This window comes from Psammomys obesus, unplaced genomic scaffold, assembly GCF_907164565.1.
Source record: "Psammomys obesus unplaced genomic scaffold, mPsaObe1.curated_primary_1811, whole genome shotgun sequence".
Classification (NCBI taxonomy): domain Eukaryota; kingdom Metazoa; phylum Chordata; class Mammalia; order Rodentia; family Muridae; genus Psammomys; species Psammomys obesus.
The window spans coordinates 3,267,540-3,292,655 of record NW_026585689.1 but is presented as its reverse complement, the minus strand read 5'-3'; the positions used below and the strand labels follow the sequence as shown (position 1 = coordinate 3,292,655).

At 37.5% G+C, this 25,116-nt stretch overlaps 1 protein-coding gene across 1 annotated transcript in view; it reads right to left on the bottom strand.

Annotated features, from left to right (window-relative positions):
- The window catches only part of Myh15 (myosin heavy chain 15), a 116,271-nt gene that overhangs the window by 78,904 nt on the left and 12,251 nt on the right, over positions 1 to 25,116 (bottom strand). The window contains exons 7-14 of the mRNA XM_055593174.1: positions 22,936 to 23,028; positions 19,236 to 19,299; positions 19,050 to 19,145; positions 15,540 to 15,643; positions 13,864 to 14,002; positions 11,692 to 11,810; positions 7,714 to 7,863; positions 6,667 to 6,837 (exon numbers count right to left, since the gene is read on the bottom strand). Coding sequence (XP_055449149.1) covers positions 6,667 to 6,837; positions 7,714 to 7,863; positions 11,692 to 11,810; positions 13,864 to 14,002; positions 15,540 to 15,643; positions 19,050 to 19,145; positions 19,236 to 19,299; positions 22,936 to 23,028 — 936 coding nt within the window. The remainder of the gene's footprint in view (positions 1 to 6,666; positions 6,838 to 7,713; positions 7,864 to 11,691; positions 11,811 to 13,863; positions 14,003 to 15,539; positions 15,644 to 19,049; positions 19,146 to 19,235; positions 19,300 to 22,935; positions 23,029 to 25,116) is intronic.

The following is a 25,116-nucleotide window of genomic DNA, read 5'->3' as shown; positions in this document are numbered from 1 at the left end:
ACAGGAGCTCCACAAGCAGAGCAACAGAACCAAAAAATCTGGACATGGGGGTCTTGTCTGAGACTGATATTCCAAACAAGGACCATGCATGGAGATAACTTAGAACCCTTGCACAGAAGCAGCCCTTGGCAGCTCAGTGTCCAAGAGGGTTCCCCAATAATAGGAACAGGGACCATCTCTGACATGGACTCATGGGCTGGCTCTTTGCTCACCTCCACCTGAGGGGGGAGCAGCCTTACCAGGCCACAGAGAAAGATGAAGAAGACAGTCCTGATATGACCTGATAGACCTGATGGAAGGGGAAGAGGACCTCCCCTATCATTGGACTTGGGGAGGGGCATAGGAGAAGAAGAGGGATAGTGGGATTGGGAGGGGCTGGGGGAAGAGACTAAGGCTGGGATTCAAAGTGAATAAACTGTAATTAATAAAAATAAAATTAAAATTAAAAAGTATCCTGGTAAAAACAACTTAGAGAAGAAGGGATTCCAGGTTCCAATCCATCATTGTTGAGAAGTTACAGAAGCTCAAGACAGCTTTTAATGTCACTCACAAAATCAGGAAGTAGAGAGCACTGAGTGCATGCTGGGTAGTGCTAGGCTTGCCCTCTCTGTTTCATATAACCAGGATTCCCTGCTCAGGGAATAGTCCCACCCACAACTAAGTTGGCTTTTCCCATATGAACTACCCTAATCAAGAGAATCCCTCACAGACATTCTCAGAGGTTAACATTATCTAGGTAACTCCTTGCAGATCTGACTTGAGCATCAAGTTGACCATAAGTTCTATTACACCCGTATTTCACAGTAAATGGTCTGAGTCAGTTTTTCTGACTCACAACACTTGTACTATGACCTCTCTCTCTTTTAAAAATCATGAACCCTCCTTTTGTTCCTTTTACAATCACTTTCTTATTACCAGTATGTTTGCTGCCCTGGTTCAGGACCTGTTGATTTCTCAGTTGCCTTCCCACCAGCCTTATTTTACAGCAGATTAAATATCAGCTGCTCTTATTTCCCCATTGCCCAGCCCAGAACCCAACTTACTTCCATTGCTTAAAATAAGAAATAAATTCATTAAAAGCCCCTTACTTTAAAGGAAGTCAGTTCCTCCTTTACACCTAAGTATTTCTTTTCGAACATTGGAGGATCCAAGGATACATATTCAACCCCCTTGTGTTTGTGCTTACCATCCTCCCATCATCTTACTACCTATATATCTTAACTTGCACAAATAACATACATTCCTGAAAATCTAACATTATCCCTTTCTTGGAGGATTTTATAGATCCTTAAATAAACACAGGCAACCTATGATTTCCTGATCACTCTGGACCTTTCTTTGCCTGTGTCTTTTATTATAGGTATTTTACACTTAGCAATTTTAAAGGTATTTATACTTATTAGACTTACAATTACTTTTCTTTTGCCCAATGCTTGAGATTTCTACATTTTAGGTTGATCATATACACACTACTGTGTGATATTTTAGACCCATATTCCTGTGTGCTGACATCTGGGGATAACCAAGAGAGGCTTAGATACCCTTAAACCGTAAGTTTCTCTCCCACTGTGTACCCTGGATTAGATTTCCTAGTCAGCGTCCTCTCATATGAGATGGACCAGGTCCAGTGCCTGGATTTCTATTCTCTTGTAGCAGTAGAATTAGACATGTCCATTCCATCTTCCTGCAGAAACTGAAAGTCACTTTCTTGCACTTACTCATTGTGTTATGGGTCCAGCTCTCATCTGGCCACAAGTGGTATGGAATGTTAAATTCCTAAAAATATGGCCAAAGTAGGACCACCGTGACAATTAGTTTGCTCATATCCTCTGCTCAGTGTTAGAAGGCACAGGTTCATCCATCCACATCACCTAGGGGAGATCCCTATCTCAGCAATGGGTTGAAGAGAAAAGTAATTGAGTAGTAGATTTGTTTGTTTAATGGAAGAAAGTCTTGGTTTCCACACATCTTTCCAGTTACAGCAAAAGTTCCTTGAATGGAAAGATGATGTCTTCCAGAAATGTATTCCCTTCTACTCTTAGCATAAGTTTTCGGGAATTTTCTAGTAAGCAATTATTTGCTACTTGAACATCGATATATGCTCCAATAAGGAAAAGTTTGAATTCTAAGTTACTTGGTTAGAAGCTATACATTTTTAAAAACTCTGCAGACATACAAGATATAATGAGATACTAATGTTAATTATTTCATATTATAATAACAAAATTAGCATAACCAAAACTCTTGTGGGACTGTATATATATATATATATATATATATATATATATATATATATATATATATATATATATAAAATTGGGACTGTATATATATAATATATATATATATATAATTGCTGCTACCAATTATATATATAATTGCTGCTACCAGCGTTTAAGATATTCTAGAAAATTCTTGGAATATTTGCTAACTATGTGCTGATCTAAAACGCTGTTTTCTGACAGCAAGTCACTATAGAGAAACAATCAAAATTTATTCCAAAAAAGGAGTTAATCCATCCTTAACCACAGGGCTGTTGCATTGTTAGTTGCTGGAAGAGGGAAAGACAGTTTCCCCTAAGAGTGCAGCCCCTGGTAGGCCAACTATGCACAGTGGAAGATCACACAGTCAAGAATAGTTAGGGAATACATATTGTTCTTGAAGTATTACAAAACAAAAGACAAAAAAATTAAATGTTGGGTACACAGAGGAGGATAGATCTGGCAAGAGGTGGGTGAGGGATGCATGTGATCAAAATACATCTTACAAAACTTCCAAAGAACTAATGAAAAGATAAATTGGCAAAAGTAAGAGAAAATGTTAATTTGGACTAAGTCAGACATGTAAGACCAATAGTGTAATTCACTAAGTAGTACAGTTTAAACTCAGCATCTATTGTGATGGTAAAAATTGAAGTAAATTTTCTCTTGAGGCCAATGTAATTCTAAAACTTTATCTTAACCCCATGGGAGAATGCTAGAGCCTTTAAAGATATACTGGAAGAGTAACAAGCTCTTACACACAAAATTTTAGGTATTTGTCAAGGAATAACAGTCCTAATCTCTTTAATGCAGTCTACTGCATAGCCGTAAATATGTAATTGTACAATAATACCTTAGTAAGTAAATTAAGTTTTGAACTACAATATTTCAATAATAAAACAAGTATGAGTTAATCCTATAATGAATTTGTTCACAACATTTACATGGAAGGAGGCCACTGTAAGCTTGAAGAAAGAAATTACTGTTTATGCTTGGTGCGAAAAATACAAATTCAGTATGAGATAAACATTTTTGTAAACTTAAAAACATGAAACTTTCATGTTTGAAAATCACTTTTTCAAGAACAGCTAATTAGGTGACCAGTAATGCAAAATATAGGCAACTCGTATTTTAAAAGTCAAAAACTCATATTTTAAATATTGAAGCAACACCTTCTGGACAGCATGGTTGTTTTGTGTTGTGGTTGCAAACACAGTGCCTGGCAACCTTCTAGGAAGGGGAGGCCAGAAAACTATCACAAAGAAATAAGGAAATATCTGTGCTGTGCAGGGAATTGACATAGGGCCTCATGATGGTTCTGAGGAATTCAAGTTCTTGGGTGGGCATATCCCGCTGAGGTTGAAGCTAAACCCAATGGCAAGGACAAAGAAGATTCTGGCCATCTCCAACTTGTGTCACTTGACCCTCATGGACAGAATTAATTCATTATCTCAGCTTCACAAATAAGAGAGAGAGAGAGAGAGAGAGAGAGAGAGAGAGAGAGAGAGAAAGAAAGAAAGAAATCAAATAAGTAGAGATAGAGGACCATGGTTTACCTGTGTCTGAAAACATAAGGGAATGAAATGAAATGGAGAAGAAAAACAGAAAATTCTTCTCCACCTCTATAAATACACAGAGTATATATGATACAACGTATTTTGTATATATTGAAGTATTGCAGTTACTTTGAATTCTGTATAGGAAACTAAGTTTTATTGTTAATATAAACAATTTTCTCCCCTAATCATATACTGGATTTTTTTCAAAACTTTACATTTTTTTAATTTCATTTTTTTTATCAGTTACATTTTATTAACTCTGTATCCCAGCTGTATCCCACTCCCTCATTCCCTCCCAATCCCACCCTCCCTTCCTCATCTCCACCCTGCCCCTTTCCAAGTCCACTGATGGGGGGGGGCTCCTCCCCATTCATCTGATCCTGGTTTATCAGGTATCTTCAGGACTGGCTGTAAAGTCCTCCTCTGTGGCCTAACAAGACTGCTCCTCCCTTGGGGGGTCGGGAGGTCAAAGAGCCAGCCATTGAGTTCCTGTTAGAAATAGTCCTTGTTCCCCTTACTATGGGAAACCAATTGGTTACTGAGCTACCACGGGCTACATCCGAGCAGAGGTTCTAGGTTATATCCATACATGGTCCTTGGTTGAATGTCAGTCTCAGAAAAGACCCTGTGCCCAGATATATTTGGTCCTTGTGGAGCTCCTATCCTTTCCCCATCACACTAACTCCCCTTCTTTCATATGATTCCCTGTACTCTGCCAAAGGTTTGGTTATGAGTCTTTGTATCTGCTTTGAAAACACTGCTAGTTAGAGTCTTTCAGATGCCTTCAGTAGACTCCTGTCATACGTTCAATGCACATCCCATCTGTCTTTCTAAACGAGGATTGATCATCTTACCCCATGTCCGCTCTCTTGATTATCTTTTTTAGGTGTATAGATTTCATTATGTTTATCATATCTTATAGGTCTATATAAGTGAGTATATACCGTGTTTATCTTTCTCCTTCTGAGATATTTCACTCAGAATGATCTTTTCTAGATCCTACCATTTGCCTGCAAATTTCATGATTTCTTCCTTTTTGATTGCTGAGAAGCATTCCATTGTGTAAAAATACCACAATTTCTGTATTCATTCCTCCGTTGATGGACATCTGGGTTGTTTCCAGGTTCTGGCTATTACAAATAAAGCTGCTATAAACATGGTTGAGCAAATATCCCTTTTGTGTACTTGAGCAAAAAACTGCATTTTTTAAAGGGAGTTCTTGCTGTTAATCTGACCTGAGTTCTTTGAAGTAGGTGAAGACTTTTCTTTGCTTTCTATCACCTGGTCAGTATTTTTTTTTTCACATTTTATCAAACAAGTAGAAAACACGACAGGAAATTACAGCCACGTTGCTAGTATATAACTTGGAGAACTTGATGCTGGAATAAATGAGGCAATAACCTCAGGTCAAATAAGAGTCAATAACATTGATCTGCCGTGGTCTGAACAAGCTCCAGATCCCTCCTTTCTATCTGAAAAATGGTGTCTTCGTATAAGCAGTGTAAGCAGGTGTTAGAAATGACAGTTGCTAAAAGGTAAGTCTTTCCCTTTGCTGATCTGAAGCTCTTGTTTTATTTCTTTTTAACTAATTAATTAATTAATTAATATGTATATGAGTGATCTGTCTTCATTCACACCAGAAGAAGGAATCATTCTCCATTACAAATGGCTGTGAGCCACCACGTGATTCCTGGGAATTGAACTCAGAACTTGCAGAAGAACAGCCAGTGCTCCTAACCACTGAACCATATGTCCAGACCTCTGTGTTATTTCTAATCAGAAAACCAGCACAAGGATACACACACACACATAATTTGCCACTATTTATTACTATTATTTTAGCAAGTTTGTAGTGATATAGAGAATCCTTTTTTTTTTTTTTTAATTCAACCTGCTCTTCCCATTGGGGAGTTCACTGACCAATTTAATTTAAAATCAATTTAATCCTTGTTCCTTTTTAAATGAATAGAATTTATTTTTACCTAAATTCTTTTAAAAAATTCTGCATTGAACAGTGAAAGGTCGGTTATCCTACATCCTTCCCGACAGGATTGCTGACAATCAAATGTCAGAGCATCTAAAGAACTTTCAGGAAGGCAAAGGATTTGGCCTGCTTAGGCTTGTCTCCAAAATGTACTGCAATTCCTGATAAAACTAAGAAAAAGTAGGAAGTTATTACTATGTGACAATGCTTGTTCTTGTAGACAAAGCACCAGAAAAGAGAACATGAACCCTTGTACCAAACCCCATTAATCCTTCCTAGAGCGCAGAGCAGATGAGGCCTCACACAATTCAGAAACCATAAACTACAGCTACTTGGTTAACCAGCCACGAAACAAACATAACTTACTTAAACTAACTGGTACCATCAAATGAACAAACGATATTCTGCTAGGTACCAGCCTTAAGGATTAAGATCAGTTGTTTATCTGCATGCTAATTTGCAAAAAAATCCCTTAAGCCACCCCAGGTATGGCTAACCTTAGGTACTGCAGAGTTCATATTTTCAGCTCTGTTTTTCCCTTGAGAAAAAAAATAAAGCTTGGCCATTTGATTTTCAACAAACCCCCTTGCATTTTAACAGTGGAGACCATGCACAAGCTGAAAATGTGCAGGCGGGCTGTGTCACACAGGAAAGTTAAATTAGGATGTCATGGATCCTGCACACAAAGATCATCAGGAAAAAAGTGGATGGAGCCTTCCAGACCATTTTCGTTCTGCTGACAGAGGCTGCTTTCTGAGCTGGATCAGCATGGTAAGTGGGGATAGTTTGTAAATAAAAATGGACAAGGAGGACATATATATTATTTGTACATATGATATAGATATGTATATATACCTCATACCTTCTCAATGAGATCTAAGCAGGCTTGCAAATCCAGACCATAGTCAATGGATACCCACTCAAGGCCTTCTTTCCTGTATTCTTCTTGCTCCAGAATAAACATTTGCTGATTGAAAAATTGTTGTAACTTTTCATTGGCAAAATTGATGCAGAGTTGCTCAAGACTGTTGCACTATGAATAGGTAGAAAGAAGAGTTAAAAGTAAGAATTCCACTTGCAAGAATACATCTTAATGAGAAAAATCACAGTCACTATCAAACAATGGCAAGAGTGCCCAGCCATTAGGAGCACTCAGCTAAGCTCCTATCTCCTTCAGCTGTATCTACAAACTAATGATTATTGGAGTAAAGTAATGCTCAATGGAATTATGATTCAAAAATTCACAAAAGACCCCTATTTAATTTGACTTAAATATGGATTAGGAAATTAAATAGTTAACGCTAATTGTAGTAATAATAAATATTACTAATTGTAGTTCTTTTCTAATCAAAATAGCCCTTAAGTTTTAAGTATAATGATTTTTTGTTTGTTTTTTTTTGTTTGTTTGTTTGTTTGGGTTTTCATGTTTAAATACATTTTAATAGAAATCACTTTCTCCCTTGCCTGCCCTCCCTAAAGCCCTTCCCCACACACCCTTACTCCTCAATTGATAGCCTCTTTTTCTTTGATTATTATTGTAAAATACATATATGTGTATGTGTGTGCACAAATATATAATTACAACCTGCAGAGTCTGTTTTTGTTGTTTCTGTGTATGTGGTTTCAGAGCTGGCCTCTCTGTACTGAAAAACCTAAAATGGGCTCATCTCTGGGAGAAACTAATTTTCTCTCTTTGAGCAGTCATTAGTTGCCGGTAGTTATTGTCTAAGAATGAGACTCTTTGCGACATTCCCTCCTTCTGCATGAGCATGGGCATATGGGCATGGACATTAAGTATAAGGAATTTTAGCATGCTTTGGTCATGTTTTCCCATGGTTACATTTTACAACTCAAATTTTCTAGTCTCCTTGAAATATGCATTGGTTTTATTCTTACCACGTATACTTACATCAAGTGTTTCAAAACCAGTGATGTCAAGAATAGCAATGAAGAAGTGGCTTGACAGTTTGACATCCAGGACCTGGTTCATGCGTGCCACTAGCCACTTAAACATCCTTTCATATATTGTCTTAGACAGTGCACCAACAGCACAGGTTACCTAGAAACCATATGTAAATTTTTTCTTCATAAATTATAAAAATAAATCTTTAAAAAGGGGGTGTGGAGAGATTGCTTGCTACTCTTCCAGCACCCAGGCCAGGTAGCTCACAACTGCTTATAACTCCAGTTCTAGGGGATCCAATTCCCTCTTCTAGTCTCATACATGCTCATACCCACACACAGACTCATGAATATAAACAGTAAAAGTAAATCTTTAAAATGTTCCTTCAACAATATTTGTCTTAATACTGGAGATTTTCTATCTGCAAACATAGTCTAGTCAAACCAGTATATGTTTATTAATCTTCTTAATGAGAAGAAAAGAATGAAAGGGTTGGGGAAAGAAGGAGAGGAGAGTGGAAGAAAGTTAGCGCTGAGCTTCCTTCTCAAAAGTATAGATGAGAGAAATGTCACTGTTAATAATAGACTCAATATCCCAGGATATGTTTTGATGTTATGCTCCAGAGCCTTGTTCTGAACATTGCAGCATTAAGCTCCAGCATCATCTGGAGCTTTTAAAAGTATCAGGACTCAGGCCCAGCCCCTGATGTGCTAAATCTGTAGGGAAATTTCGTTCCCATTCACTGAGGCCAGTTGCTAGAAAAATGCTTTTATGTCCTTTGATGAAGACTTTCCTACCCTCAATACTTGATGATAAATCTCACTCCCCATATCATGCATAAATTCCTAACCTTAGCAAGAAGCCTGCTAATTTAGTTCAACGATGGTCCCCCTTTTTTTGATGTCTTCTCTTAGAAATGTGCCATCACTCACCCTCTCCCTCTGTTCTTGGCCTATAAATTCTTACTTGCCCTGGAGGCATGTGGCATTAATTTCAAAGTCTCCTTTCTGTTACAATATCCCTATTACAATAAGCCTGAATAAAGACTCCCTCATTATTTATTAAATATTAAGATATTTATTTATTTATTTTTTGTTTGTTTTGTTTCAAGATAGGGTTTCTCTGTGTAGCCTTGGCTGTCCTGGACTCACTTTTGTAGACCAGGCTGGAACTCACAGAGATCACCGCCTGCCTCTGCCTCCCAAAATGATGGAACTACAGGTGTGTGCCACTAGGCCCACCTGATATTTCTTTCTTTTAATGCACTGTGTCCAATAAAGTTTTAAAAATCTGTAGTCCCTAGAGCATGACTGGCTAGTGCTGCTGCTGCTGATTGATAAATTGAATGATCATTAGCAACTGACCTAGCTTCCCTGGGACACAGCAGTTCTTGAAGGCTGTCTAGTCTTGACTTCCAACTCTTTGTTATTTTCATTCTCAGTGTTGCCCTCACCTTCCTGGATTGAGAATGGCCTCAAGAAAAACATATTCTCCTGTCACAGTGAGGCTGAAAAAATTCTTTTACTGTCCCCAAGAGGATAATGTAGTTTGTTTTCGAATTTTGAAAAATAACATATTAACTCTCTTAACTAGTTCTGTTAGCCTAAAATCTGGAGTTGCAAATTAATCCTCTGTAGTACATTATTTTAAGAAGTGCCTGTTTAATTATAGTCTTCATATAGGCTCATTGGTTTTATAAGAAGAAAGACCTTATTCTGTAGCCACAGCGTATTACACATCCATGTTCTGGTGGATTTCTAAGAAACAATGACACTGATAAATATGTCTAATCCTAACGCTAGGAAGTAGCTCAAATACTTCAGGTTATGTGACTCAAGTTCTACCCAAGTTAATTTTTTTTTAACACTCATAGAGCACCTGATGGCTGCAGAGGACAATGCTAGATGCTGGTGCATTAGAATGAGTCAGACATAATCCGTGACCTTAAAGGTCATCAAAGTTACCGTAAATGTTTCCTCAAATAAAACATCATGAATATCCCTGGTCCACTTACTTCTGAATATTGTGAAACTCAAAAGACATACACATTTCGTGTGTGTGCATGTGAGTGTGTGTGTTGGAATTGATGAATACGTGCTAAGCAAGTGTTCCACTACTACCGCTGCACAAGTTAAACACACATTTACAAAATCATCATTTTTACTCCTAGACTTAAAAAGCATTGGTAGCTTAAAGTAGGTAAGACATTTGCTTTGCTCCTTATAAGCTGTACCATTTTCTCAATGAGGTAAAGGGTAATTCCATGATAATCAAACCTCTTTTTTATTTTTATTTTTTATATTAATTACAGTTTAGTTACTTTGTATCCCAGCTGTATCCCCCTCTCTCATTCTCTCTCAATCTCACCTTCCCTCCCTCTTCTCCTCCCTGCCCCTCTCTAAGTCCACTGATAGGCGAGGTCCTCCTCCCCTTCCATCTGACCCTAGCTTAACAGGTCTCATAAGGAATGGCTGCACTGTCTTCCTCTGTGGCCTAGCAAGGCTGCTCCTCCCTCCAGAGGGAGAGGAGGGAAGGTCAAAGAGCCAGACACTGAGTTCTTGTCAGAGACAGTCCCTGTTCCCCCTACTAGGAAACTCATGCACGACGTACAAGTAGGGGTTCTAGGTTATCTCCATGCATGGTCCTTGGTTGGAGAATCAGTCTCAGAAAAGACCCCTGTGCCCAGATATATTTGGTCCTTGTGGAGCTCCTTTCCTCTCCAGGTCTTACTAACATATAATCAAACCTCTTATGGCCTTGACTTATTCTGTCTATCAACTATATGTGGTAGATTTTTGTTATTGCTTTTGGTTTTTGCTTTTGGGGGAGGTTAGGTTAGTCTCGTGTAGCCCAGGCTAACCTCAAAATCAGTCATCTATACATGACATTGAATCCTGATTCTCAAGCCCTGCCACCTGAGTGCCTTCTAAGTGTCACCAATGCCTATTTCTAGGATGTGTGTGCATGTGTGAATGTGTGTGTGCATGTGCAAATGTGTAAATGTATGTGTTTGTATGTGGGTGAGTGTGTGTTTGTATGTGTGTGTGTGATTGTGTGTATATGTGTGTTATGGGTGAAAGAGACAAGGTTATGAATTCACTGTACTATTTCCTCTTTCTAGTAAAACCATATTCATTACCTCTCCCATTGTGAGGAGACAATCTGACAAAATCTCATCATTGGTCATGAATGAAAGCACTAGCACCACTGTCCCAAGTTGAGGTAAGAGAACATCCCTTTACAAGTGATTTTTCTCCCCCGTCCACAACTTCACAGGCTGTGGGACTCAGGGAGCATATGCACATAATGCAAAAATCGCATATAATATGAACTGGACTTGGTTTGAGTAGGAGAACAAAAATTTGTTATCACTGATATATATTGGTATATATGCCTGGATCACACTGACTAATATAAAGAGCAAATGTAAAATATTATGAAATGTACTGGTTTACTTAAACTGTCTTAGTACCCAGCAGCCCTGAACGTATTTACTGCATATGGAAAGTCTAAAGGCAGCCATCCTCAATATATTTTCCATTTATTCCAACCAAATCAGCAAAGCCTTCTGTTTTTCATGTATGTTCTCAGTTTCTTGTTTTTCAAGTGCTATCTTCAACAGACATACTGAAACATGTTCGCCACTAATGAAACCACATGATTACACTAAGAAAACAGTATGTAAAGGAACACCAGTATTCCAAAATAATTCACCTCAATACTCTGCAGTTCTGAAAATTTCTTAGCTGGACAACAAAGAGGTAGAGAACAAGCGAAGTGCTACTTAAGGGAGAATTATCAAAATAGTCAGTGTATTCCCTTACACTGTAATGTCTTGCATACGAATTACGATGGTAGCTCTCTTCACTGCTTTCACAGAAACTCTTATTGCTGACATTGTCAGTTGTCGAAAATAAGTCTATATGACATATATGAAATAATCACATGATCACACAATCATGATGCCCTCAAATGTTGCCTTACCTGTTGCACATTTTGACCTCTGGTAACATATTCATTACCAACTTTAATTCTAGGGTATATCAAGCCCTTTACCAACTCAGAAGACTTAATGCCCATGAGAAAAGCAGCTTTGTCAGCATCTGGTCAAACAAGAAAGGAAGAATGTCAAGATGGGAGAAAGGGAAAGCGGAGAGGGAAGACAAAGATTAAGAGACAGTAGAAAACACTGTTGAAATCATTCCATCATAGCCAAATACACTGCCCAGGGGACAGAAGAGCATTTAGATCAATGTAAAAACATAGATTGACGCTTTGAAAAAAATAGTTGAATGCTAAATGAAAGCATCTACTTCTTGCAGATACAAATCAAACCACACTGAATGGTCCCTTCTAGAATGGCTCTTGTGAAAGGCAGTAACAGGCACTGGTAAAGGTACACATGTGGCATGGCCATTGTAGAAAACAGTATGACAATCTCTTAGAGGTTAGACACAGAGTCACTGTAGGGCCAAGCAATTTCGCTCTTGCATATGTATCCAGAAAAAATGAAAGATTTATTTTTAAAAAGTACACAGTGCTTTTAGTAATATGATTCTAGTAGTCAAAACGTAGAAAAATGCATATCAACTGATGTAAAAAAAAAAAAAACAAGATACGATGTGTTCATACACTGGAAATGACATGAAAAAGAAATGAAGAGTGGCACAGTCTCGCACAGGGCTTCATTCACAAGGACTTGAGGAAAATGATTGAGAGTTATAGGAAACTCATGAACTGACTATGGAAAATGGTGAAATTGTGCTTACAAATATTACAATGTCTATAGAATTTTACAAAAATCACATGGATATTTATTTATAAACCTGCAGTTCTCATTTTTGTTAAAGAGTTTTTAAAACTTAATACAGGTGAAATAATTCATATTCAGGTGTGTGCTACTGTTGTGTACTTTCATTTTTGGCTCTCTACTCTTCTCCCCCCAACATCCAAAAATCAGAGCGCATATGTGATGTGTAATGGAAACCTTTGAGATGAACCCAAGGTGCGTCTTTGAATACTTGGTGCTCTCTGGAGTGGTTAAGAAGTAACCCTAGAATAATGGATGTTATTTTGTTTTTAATTTTTAAGGAAAAGTGCCATAATGGAAACTTGAATTAACCTTGTTTGTGGACAAAACTAGTTCATGCAGAAAGTCTGTTGATACAGAAAGTGCATTATTAGACCTTAATCAGGTACAGGAAGGGAAGATGAAGATACTTGGCAAGCAGTTAAAAATGTGGCACCAAAAAGAATGGGTGAGATAATTTATTTCAAATATCATTATTTCCTGATTTATTATTAAATACCTTTGGGTTCTGTAACAACTAGTCAAAAATATGAAAATGTCATCTGTCATGTTTAGACTCTTATACAATTAATATATACATAAATAAAGATGTTTAAAAGAAAAGAAGAGACAATGTAGCCTTTCTCTGTGTAGCTCAGTGCTACAAGCTGTAGTTCCAGTTACTCAGAAGGCGCAAACAGGAGGACACTTAGGCCATGCAGTTCAATCAGAGTTACATGGTCAGAGCTCAGTCTCAGAAACTAATAACAGAACAACAAAAGCAACCCCTTTGTCTTAAAGCATGGAAAGAGCAAGAGAGCAAAAGAAGTTGACATAAAAGCATATGTGCAACAGCATAACGACATATGAAGATTATAGATCTTCCCACCATTTTCTCTGCTTCGTTCACATCTGTGTTCAAAAGCTGTCATTTCTGAAGCTGTCATACTGATACCAGATCACTATGTCTGCAACAAACCCATCCATATACTCACATACCTTATTCTTTTACTCTGTTGAATTTAAACTGTGAGATGAAGATAGTATAAAATAACGACTGAGAAAATACTTCCTAGCAACAATAATCAAGATCTGGGTATAGAGGGCGTGCCTGGCAGGAATGAAGCCTTAAATTCAATCCCAAGCAACACAGCATGAAAAACTCAAATAAATAACAGTAATTAAGGAAAATGGTACTGATTATTTTCAATAGTCTCTAAAGCAAACAAATAAATAAAACAAAACAAAAATAAACAAAAAATCCCAAGAGATCAAATGAATGCAAATATATATATTTATATAAGGCAGGTCTGGAAGCTGAGATTTGAGCAGAATTATAAGCTGTGTCTTTCTAAAGTGAGTCTTACTTTCTGTGCCGTCAGCCTCCAGTTGCTCTTCTCTAGGATTCTGTCTAAATTTCAGGTTTCCAAAGTGCATGATGGCTCCAACAAGCTTATAGCACCCAAACCGTTCATCAGGAAGAAATCCCAAGGTGTCTATGGCTTTCTGTGAAAAGAGAAAAAAAGATGGCTAGCTGAACCTTCCTTTGATGGCTCCAGTAGGCACCTCACCCTGCCATGTGTCACATAGGCCTGCATTGGAATATGGACTGCAGGAATGAGAGAGAGAGAGCATCAGAGGTCCAGACACAGCTGGGCTCAAAGCAAGACAAATCGGACCTATTGGCACTTGGCCACCAGCAGTCTGCTCAGTCCTTTAAAGGGGAATTAAGAAGGCTGAGGACTTGGCTTGTTCCGTGTCAGGCAGCTTCTGAAGTTTCATTCAACACCTCACTCCTCTCTTCTCCCTCCTAGCAACAGCCCACTAACTGGCTTCAGGAGGTTCATTGTTTTGTCTTTCATGGTTATGGCAGCTATCACTGAATCTTCTGGGTGGTTTGTCTCCCATGTTCAACTGGTTTTATTCCAGGGCCTGCTCATTTTAGAAATTGGTATAAGGAGGTGTTAAAGAAAGAACATCATGTTGTGATGGCTCAGGAAAATTCCATTTTGTGCTCAGCATCCATTTCAGTAATTGTTTCTGACCTAATTTCCTAAAATGATTAACTTGGCCACCCTGACTCTTCACATCCTCCCAAGAACTGTGTGACTGTTGGGAAATGCTTAACCACTTGTTCTGGCTCACGTAAGCTTGCTAATCTCTGTGTACAGGGGGAGTGAGACAGTTCCTCACAGAGCTCTGTAAATTCTGCAGAAATAAAGTAATCATGACCTTTGCCTTTAAAAGCCCTCCTCACCTTTAAGCTGGGCCTCAACCCCAAATCGAACCACAGGAACAGAGACCAGTTTCAGATTAAATCAAATTCAGCTAATTACAAATGGACAGAGTTCAGGTGGTCTTTGGGTGTTTTCTAACTCCACAAGGATGTCATTATATCACTGTATCCTAAGAAGACACTGCATGTGGTCCCAGAAGAATATAGTCATTATAGTAACTAATTCAGAATTCATGTAAAGATCAGGGTGGAGGAGTCTATATTCTTTTCCAATAACTCTGTTTATAGGAATGGAAGATTGAGTGAATATAATACACAAAGAGAATATTAACTTTCTAAGACATTCACAAGGTCAAAAGAGACAAAAATCTTGGGATTTAACAACAAGAACAATAAAAAATAGAACAAATGTCTGACTGAAAAAATGAGTTTTTATCTAAAATGCTCAGAAAATAAAATTGAAAAATCAAACTCTATGGACCGCATGGTCTTGCAGTATAAGTATAAATAAATAACAATACCAAAGCAACTTCATATAGATAGAACACAGAGTAAAGACTTTACAGGTATACACTAAATAAAATAAAGTTTGCTATTAAGTTGAAATTTCTGTTTACTTTTTAGAGTTATAATGCCTTTTTATTGAAAATATGCATTTCTACACTTAGTAAGCTTTGGAAAGAAGCAGCCTCCACCTTCAAGGGAAGCAATGCCAGGTCTCCAGAACTCAAAGTGAGGAGTCATGATTTTAGTTTTTATTGCTCATTGCCTTCACCAGGCTTAACTTATACAACTACCAAGCCTTACTTCTGTGGCCAGAAATTCTTTAGCATCATCCAGACTCTCCACAGCAACCACTCCACAGGAGAAAATGTGAAAGTCGGAGGGATTTGTGGACACCAGGAGCATGTCTACAATGGAAAACATTTTGGTTAAACAGCTTAGAGAAACATCCAAGGCCTGAGGAAGCAGTTGACCAAAATTCAGGTTACTCTTACAGTTTATGGGATATTTGTAAACAAGCCAAAATCAATTCTATATTTTAGACCCAAACCTCTGTAATCAATATTTTGTTTTCTGTTAATTTGTCAATCACGTGTCAAGGCCTCCCAAGAGATTAACAGGTTGGCCAGGTACAAAATCAGATTCGATTGCAGGAGCACAAAATGATGGTGGTTGGCAAGGGGCAGTAGCTAATGTACGTTGACAAAACCTTGATTACAGGCAGTTTGCCTAAATTCATGACAGACGGCAGGGAACAAAAATGTTCTACAGAATTATAAGTACAACAGACCCATGTTTCATGGGTAGGAGACTGCCAGCTCCAGAGTTAGCACCCAGGGATCACTAGCTATATATTCTTTCTACTTCACATCCTCACTCAAAGGAGGCTGAGTTCTTCATTCCAGGGATCCATAAATCAGATGGAGAGTTACCACTGTGCAGCGGGTGAGTTTATGACTCCTGACATGAGTCATTTCATCAGGAAACATAATACAGGACAGTGCTAAGACAGCTGTCAACAGATCAACTGACTTGGCAGAATGCTGCCTATTTGATCTCGGTGAAGGTTTGTTGTTGTTTGTTTGTTTGTTTTTAATTTGGTTTTATCTCTCTGTTTATTACCCATTGAAGTGAATATTTGCTTTGTGGAAATATAAATCTCAGAGACAAAGAAATTGGCTTACGGGAATGGTAATAGCAGTCTGTTCGGAAGCATGCCAAATGTTGATTATGTTAATAAAAATGTTGTTTATTCATAGAATAAATTATTATTACTCAAAAAAATAAATTGAAACATTAAAGAAACTTAAAATATTCAACCAAACCAAAAGTGCATGTACAGGATGATGATTATATATTATAAAATTATAGAATATGCAACCTCATTATTATGTTTACATATTGATGTGGGCAGAAGGGTTCCAACAATGAAGAAGGGAAGGAAAGAGAAACTGTAATAGACCCTACGGAAATTTTTCAATGGATGTATGTGGTGTTTGTGGTAATAGCTTCTTATATATACATACATATGTAACGATATATCAATATCAATTGTGTTTTTCAAATACGCAGTTAATTGTAGGTCCATAATTCTCTTTTAAAGCTACTTTTGTTATAAGCCTAGCCTTTTACAGCTGATCCATCTCTCCAGCCCTCATTAAACTTTCTTTTAGTTCTAATTTTTTTTTATAAAATAGCTCAAATCAAATCAGCTTCCTTCTTAAGCCACTAAACTCTCAACTCCCCACGAGGCTTTCCTAAGACTTTATGCCTCTGGGGAGGCTCTTTTCCTTACTCCTTATTAAGCCACCCAGCCTACCTTTCACTGAGTCTCTTCAGGCTACAGTGTCAGATAGAACCGTTGCATTCATGCTTCCTAGGCTGCCCAACTCTTTCCACACTTTCTCAGGACCCAGCTCTGCTGCTGCTGCTGGACCATTCACAGCTTTGCCTGCTTTCCCCTAAACTAGCGTAGACTGCAACACCACGCAGAGCACTCGCCTTTTCCCTCCTATGGGTGCCAAAAATCCAACCTTTCTTTACTTGGACTTAATAGACTCTTCAGGTGGTATGACTATAACCCAGGTTCACCTTCTCCTATGTGAGACATTAGGCCATACTCAGGAAGAGAACTACTACCTCGGCCTTCGCCCACCCACCATGCTCTCAAGATTGCCCAGACTGCTCTTCCTCTTCAGAACACTTTCCAGTGGCTCTCACCACCCTGCAAGAGACCTACTACCACTGGCTCTACCTCTCATGGTTTGCCTGAAGTTGCCACTCCAGGCAACTTCATGAATGAAGAACTCACTAAAAGACACAACTAATGATAGCCTCACCCAGATGGCTCAATTTGCATTGCAAAAACAGCAAAAATTTAAAACAAATCAAAGTGTGTCTCCCCCAAACTATCAATATAGTAATAATTGTCCTTAATGAGAACAACTTAGACAAAACTTAAGACACAAAATTCAAGAGAACAATTACAAACATTTTCAAGGAGTTCAAGGAATTCAAAAAGGACAGCAATTAACACCTGAAAGAACTTAGAACTCCCAACTGAAGTTCAAGAAAATACAAGAAATAGAAATACTAAAGACACCAAAGAAAATCCAAAGTGAAATGAAGCTGCAAATAAAAATACCGATCAGTCTAAAAACAAAACAAAACAAAACAAAAAATCTCAATGGAAGTATCAACAGAATAGATGACATAAAGAAAAAATGTCAACACTTGAAAACAAAGTAGAGAAATTGAATCATACTATCAAGTGAAACATAAATGCACCACTCAGAATCTCCAAAACACCATTAGAAAAAAACAACCCCAATGGCATGAATTTATAAGACTAGAAGAAAATTAATTATATTCCAAAAGCATAGAATATATCTTCAATAAAATCATAGAGGAAGCTTCCCAAATCTAAGGAAAGAAATGCCAATTCAGGAACAAGAGATAGACAGACTATCAGATAGACAGAACCACAAAAAAAAAAATCCTTCATATCATATTAAAACATTAAGAATAAAGAAAGGGTTTTGAAAGCTTCAAGAGAGAAAGCCCAAGTCACCTATAAAGCCATGTCCATCTGAAGAACAGTTGATTTCTCAATGGAAACTTTGAAAGCCAGAAGAAATTGGAACAACATATTCAAGTTTGGAAAAAACATAGATAGCAACCAAGACTACCACTATAACTACCACCAAAACAATCCATCATAATTAAGGGAGAAAAAAAAATCCCATGATGAAAACAGGCTAAAGTTTTTGTTTTTTTGTTTTTGTTTTTGTTTTTTTGTTTTTAACCACAGAATCAGCATAAAATAGTGGAAGAATATTTCAGACTGGAAAAAAAAAAAAGGATAAGCATACTCAAGATGCTACAATGCCAGAATAGCGTTTTTGCAAAGTATGACTTAGTATGAGTAAGGTAACAAATATTACAAAATCAACAAAATGACAACAATTAAAGCACATATTTCAGTATTAAGTCTGACTATTGCTGGCCTCAATTCCATAATCAAAAGACAGAAGATAGCTTCTCTGTCTATTTTTCTTTCTCTCTCTCACACACACACATATACACACTTAACCTTGCCATTCACTGCAAATGTCTTGCTTTTGATACCAAATTAAAAACAACATTGCCATCTATTCTACCCTCATTGGTTATATAAGTGTTCAAATTCTCTGTTGTAAGATAAATAAATCATGGTCTAAAACTACTAAGAGACTTACTAAAACAGTAATCTTCTTCCCTTTGGATCTGTTTGTCTTTTTGTAGAATAAGTATGGGCTTCAGTCTAATACTTACCCTGAAGTTCTTGTTTTCCAGACAGAATTTGGTAAAAGATATGGTAGTTCCTCTCTCCAGGCTGCTGATAAACCACCCGAGATTTTTCAAGAAAATCTAGGAGGATCGAAATGGATAAAAATTCATATTTTGACATTCTTAGAAAACTTAGAAGAGAAGCAACCAGATAGTGCAATGCTTACTTACAGATCTGGATATCTGCGGAGGACAGTGTGCCTCTTTCACCAAAATGCATCCTAATGAGTTTTCCCTAGAGAGAAATAGAACTCAGGGTCCCATCCAAACTTGCAGATAGCCTCATTAAGTGCACAATCCTCAAATGACTACAGGCTCCAAAGGTTAGAAAATTGAATGCAAGGTGGTTTTAAAATGAGACAGGTCAGATAATGTCTAGAGAAATGGTTGGTTCTCAGCCTGTCGATAGTGACCTCTTTGGAGATTGAATGACCCTTTTCACAGATGTCCCATACCAGATATCCTGGGTATCAGATATTTACATTACAATTCATAACAGTAGCAAAATTATAGTTATAAAGTAGCAACAAAAATAATTCTATGGATGAGGTCACCACAACATGAAGAACTGTATTAAAAGAGTTGCAGCATTGGTTAAGTTGGGAACTACTGGTCTAGTGGGGGCTATACTGATTTGCAAGACTGCAGCAGTCCTGACCGCTTAGGACCACATCTGTCAGTTTCTGCCTGGATGCTTTTATGTGCACTGTGGAACCTCTGAGAACCTCAGTGCTCTTATTTGAAAAGGAGGACTATAGTATCTTCTTGGGATGCTCATTCACTCCTTCAGTCTCCATTGACTGTCTGCAATGATCTAGGAAACTCCTGAAGAAATAAAAACAACTTATAAAAAAAAATGATGGTCCTGGCCCTTATGAAATGTTCTAGAAGGTACATGAATACTCAAGAGCTCAAACAAAAGAACATTTGAAGTACTTTGGTATCAAAAGAAAAGCCACTTTTGCTATACTTTAGGATGTAAGAGAAAAGGGAACATATATAAAGATTGAGAGATAGACTAACAACCAGGGGTTCATTTCACATGTGCTCAGTTGACTGAAGGGCCTATGTCTGGCTTATGTCTCCAAATACACCTTAATGGAAGCAACAGGGTTTTCCACTTTCTTCTTTCTAAATTAAAACCTAAAGAAGAATCTAACAAGGCATAAAGGCTTCCCAGTGTTGAGAGTATCTGTGACAGAAAGCCAGATACATTGGCAGCCACATTTTATGACATAAGAACATAGGGATAAAACAACAGAAGGGTGGCTGAGGTCTCCGCACCCATGCCATAAAGATACTACACAGGGAGACTGAACTAGCATATTACAAAGCAAAGCATAATGGCAACTACACAGACTACCATACACGTGCCTATACGCATACATATATGTGGAAGGCCAATATGGGTGGTATGAGTTCCTAGTATTACTTTTTATAATCTATCTGGATTTCTTCATTTTTATTGAATGCCCTTTTATATTTTTCCTTCCACTTATCAAAATCTTCTGCTTTTCTTTGCTTCTTCTTGTCTATCTTTCCAACTATACCCTTGTTTTCTTTATTCTTCATCTCTCTGTTTCTGTTCTCTCCTTATTTTTCTTTCCCTGTCCTTCCTATTTCTTTACTTTATTTGACTTTATTCTTCCTTTCTCTGTGTGTCTCTGTGTCTCTGTTTCTCTCTGCATGTCTCTCTCCCTCTCTGTCTCTATCTATCTCTGTCTCTCTCCCCACACACCCTGAAGATCCATACTTGGATTTTTACCTATGCCAGGCTATTGCCTACCATTTAGCTAGATCCCCAGCCCTGACTTTTTTCTTTAATTTTTTTCTTTTTTCTTCTCTATCCTATATTTCTGATTTTCATATTTTATGAAACATGCACCAATATTTTAATAAATCTTTACAATAGCAATTGTTTAATGCACAGATGCATGCAAATAAATAGCAATAAAAATGTTGTATCACCAGGCAATTAACATGAGTCTACTATTTAAGTATTTTCAGATATTCAAACATGAAGCTTCCTTCAGTTTTCCTTAACTTATGAGTGGTTCTCTGTCACTCATTATTGGCACAAAATGGATTTATAGGACTTTATTTTTAAATCCAAATGTTTTTCTCCATTGTGTGAAGTGACACATGCTGGAGAGGATGTGGAGAAAGGGGAACACTCCTTATTGCCGGTGGGAATGTAACCTTGCACAACCGCTTTGGAAATCAATCTGGTGCTTTCTCAGAAAATTAGGAATAGTGCTACCTGAAGATCCAGCTATACCATTCCTGGGTATATCTACAAGATGCTCAACCATACCACAAGGATATTTATTCAACTGTATTTATAGAAGCTTTGTTAATAAAAGACAGAATCTGGAAACCTAGATGTCCCTCAGTGGAGGAATGGATGCAGAAATTATGCCACATTTACACAATGGAATACCACTCAGCAATTAAAAGCAAGGAAATCGTGAACTCTGTAGGCAAATGGATGGAACTAGAAAAGATCATCCTTAGTGAGGTAACCCAGAAGCAGAAAGATACATATGGTATATACTCACTTATAAGTGGATGTTAGCCATGTAATATAGGATAAACATACTAAAATCTATACTTCTTAAAGAAGATAAATAACAAGGAAGACCCTAGGGAAGAGGCTGAAACCTCATTAAGAAGGGAAAACAGGATAGAAATCAGAAGTAGAAGATGACAGGGAAAAGGACAGGAGCCTTCCACGGGGTGCCTCTGAAAGACTCTACCCATCAGGGTCTGGAAAGAAATGCTGAAACTCATAGCCAAATTTTGGGCAGAGTGCAGGGAACCTTATGAAGAAGGGGGAGACAGAAAGACCTAGAGGGGACAGGAGCTCCACAAGGAGACCAACAGAGCCAAAAAACCTGGGGCTAAGAGGGCCTGCAGAGACCAATACTTCAACCAAGGGCCATGTATGGAGAGGACCTAGACCCCCTCCTCAGATGAAGACAATAGGCTGCTCATTTTCCAAGTGGGTTCCCTAATAAGGGGAGCAGGCAGGGTTTGTCTCTGACATGAACCCAGTGGCTAGCTCTTTGATCACCTCTTCTTAGGGGGAGGGGGGAAGGGTGCAGCCTTGACAGGCCACAAAAGAAGATGATTCAGCCAGCCCTGATGAGACCTGATAGGCTAGGGTCAGATGGAAAGGGAAGAGCTCCTCCCCTATCAGTGGACTAGGGGAGGGGCATAGCAAGAGAAGAGGGAGGATGGGTGGGACTGGGAAGAAATGGGGGGGGGGAACGACAGCTGAAATACAAAGTGAATAAATTGTAATAAATAGTAATAAATAAATAATAAAAAGGAAACACTACAAATAAAAATAATGTGATGGGTAAAAAAAAAAAATAAATAAAACCACATTGGTATACCTTGTTCGATTTTCTAAACAGAAATTGTTTTTTAAACCCTGTAAAATATGCAGGAAGAAGGAGTCCATAAACAAGAGCTGAAAGAATAATTAAGAGAAACAGGAAACTGCTACTAAATTGACTTCATATAGAAAGTTAAGTAAAAACAATTTCAAATCTGTGCAATGTATGAATATATGAATTATTATCATAATTCGCTAGATGAGCTTCTGTACTGTAAGGGTAAGGAAATGTGAGTTAAGATAATTAAATTCCTCCTAAATGTATTCATCCAAATAGAAGATACATAGATATAGACGGCTTTAATTGTTTCAGCTATAGCTGGTAAAACTTTTCTTTTTGAGTAATGTAACAATATGATAGAATTTAATAAAAAAAAACCTTCTCCTATAATTCTGCTACCAGTGTGTTCTGGCATGAATTTCATGTTAGCCTAAAAGTTATAGGTTCTGCGATGCTACCATGTTACTTACGAAACGAGAAGAGTTGTCGTTTCTCAGAGTTTTGGCATTTCCAAATGCTTCCAAGATAGGATTCATTTGTACAATTTGATCTTCTAAAATCCCCTAAGAGGCATGGAAATGAAGTATAGCTGATTAAAGTTTATCAGGAATGTATACTAAAGAAAACTCAAAGCTCGTATCTATTACTGCTGTAATAACTAGTGACCTAAAGTTTCCAAACGAGATTATAAAACACTATTTTAAGAACAGAGATTCAGAAAAAAATACAGTCTAAAAGATAGCAATTTCATATATTTTCTTCTAAGAAAATATTTAGATAGTCATTACTTTGTAACGCTTTGTTTGAGTCCATGTGAATAAAAAAAATGTTTATTAACAAAAATTGAAATATTTATCATAGGATAATATATTAGGTTTTGGCTTTAGTAATTTATATTTTCCTTACAATATCATTTCTAGGTAATCCAGAGGTTCCATGAAGCAGTGGCTAGGAATGATACTTATCTTTAATTGGAATTTTGCATATTCAAAAATATGGGCTATCTATACAGGTTGACCCTGAAAGATCCACACTAAAGCCACACTAATTCAGAGCTGCATTGTTTTATAAATTCATCCTCAAAGTCCTGTTTCATGGGATTAATTATATAATCTATGGTGTTCAAGAATATAAAAGGTATAAATACTATTTCGTTCTGAATAATGTGTCTAGTGTCTTCCAAAGAACTATAAAAGGCTATATAGGCAAGGATTTCCATAGACCTGTTGTACAAGTTATGTTAATTTTTACGTTATACATTATATAACATTATATATAACTATTAATTAATTACCATGACTTAATATGAAGATTAAATCAATTAATTCACACCAAACAACAACAAAACTAAGAAGGCCACTGAAGTAAAGTTTTATGTAAGGAAAAGCAGAATTCAAGGATACTTAAAGATATCAACCAAATTCAGGAATGCGGTGATGGGAAAGGAAACCTTTTGAATTTTAAAATTTGAGCAAAGTTAGTCTATACTTTGGCATATTTCTTACTCATGACAGCAAAAGTAGCAGGTGAAAATGCAAAGTGACGATGTCAGACATGGACTGATAAGAGGTGGCTTAGCCCAGTAACAAATAGTTCTGAGAACCACCCAACACTACCTAACTTTACTTGATGTAATTGTTTCCAGATTACTATGAAAGCCCACTTTTCAGCTAAAGCAGAGTTAAAAACTGCTAAGTGTGATTGCTGATTTTAATTGTTAACCTGATACAGCCCAGGATTACCTGGAAAGTCTCGGTGAGTGATTGCCTAGAATTGGTTTGATTTTTTCTTTTTTCTTTTTTCTTTTTTTTTTTTTTTTCTCAAGCTGGTTTATTGAGGTAGGAACGGTGCATGTAGGCAGCACCATTTTGTAGGCTGGTCCTGGACTGCTTGAAAAGGTGGGAGCGGGCAGTGCAATAGCATGCATATGTTAATTCACTGTTTTCTTGGCTGTGGATGTCACTTAACTAGTTATTTCAGGTCCCTGCTTACCTTGACTTCCTTGAAAGGACTGTAACCTGGAATTACAAGCCAAATAAATCCTTTCCCCCTTACGTTACTTTAATCAGGGTGTTTTATCCCTGATGAAATTAAGAGACAAGGATTAAAAAATTAATACAGAAGGTAAAGCTTATAGAAAATGTTGCATGATTAAAGTTGAGGGTATTTCAAATGGGCGTTTGGGGTCTGATAAAGGCGTTCATGGTAAAGAAAGCCATTGGTGCATTTGTGTGGGAATCTAACACAGCACTGTAGCTAAAGAGATTTAGAAATATCAGAAGAGGACATTGAAGGTTGTGATTCTTTGCTGTAAGAAGGTTTGGATCCTGAAGGCATATTGACCAAAGGGGCAAGCCAAATGAAACTCAGTCAGCTCTTTGAAGATAATCTAAAAGTGTGTGATGTATGCTTTTGGTTTTGATTTAGAATGCTATGAAAATGTCCCCAAAGGCTCTTGTGTTTAAAAACTTGATCCCAAGCTGGTGATAGTCATGGTGGCTATAAATCCATCAGGACATGGAGCTTTCCTGATAGACCTAAGCCTTAGATTGGTTCCACTTCCTTTTGGTTTCCTGCTTTCTGAGTGTGGCTACAATAATGCAATGTGACTAGCCAGCCTCCGGCTCCTGCCTCCATCACTTATGCACCAT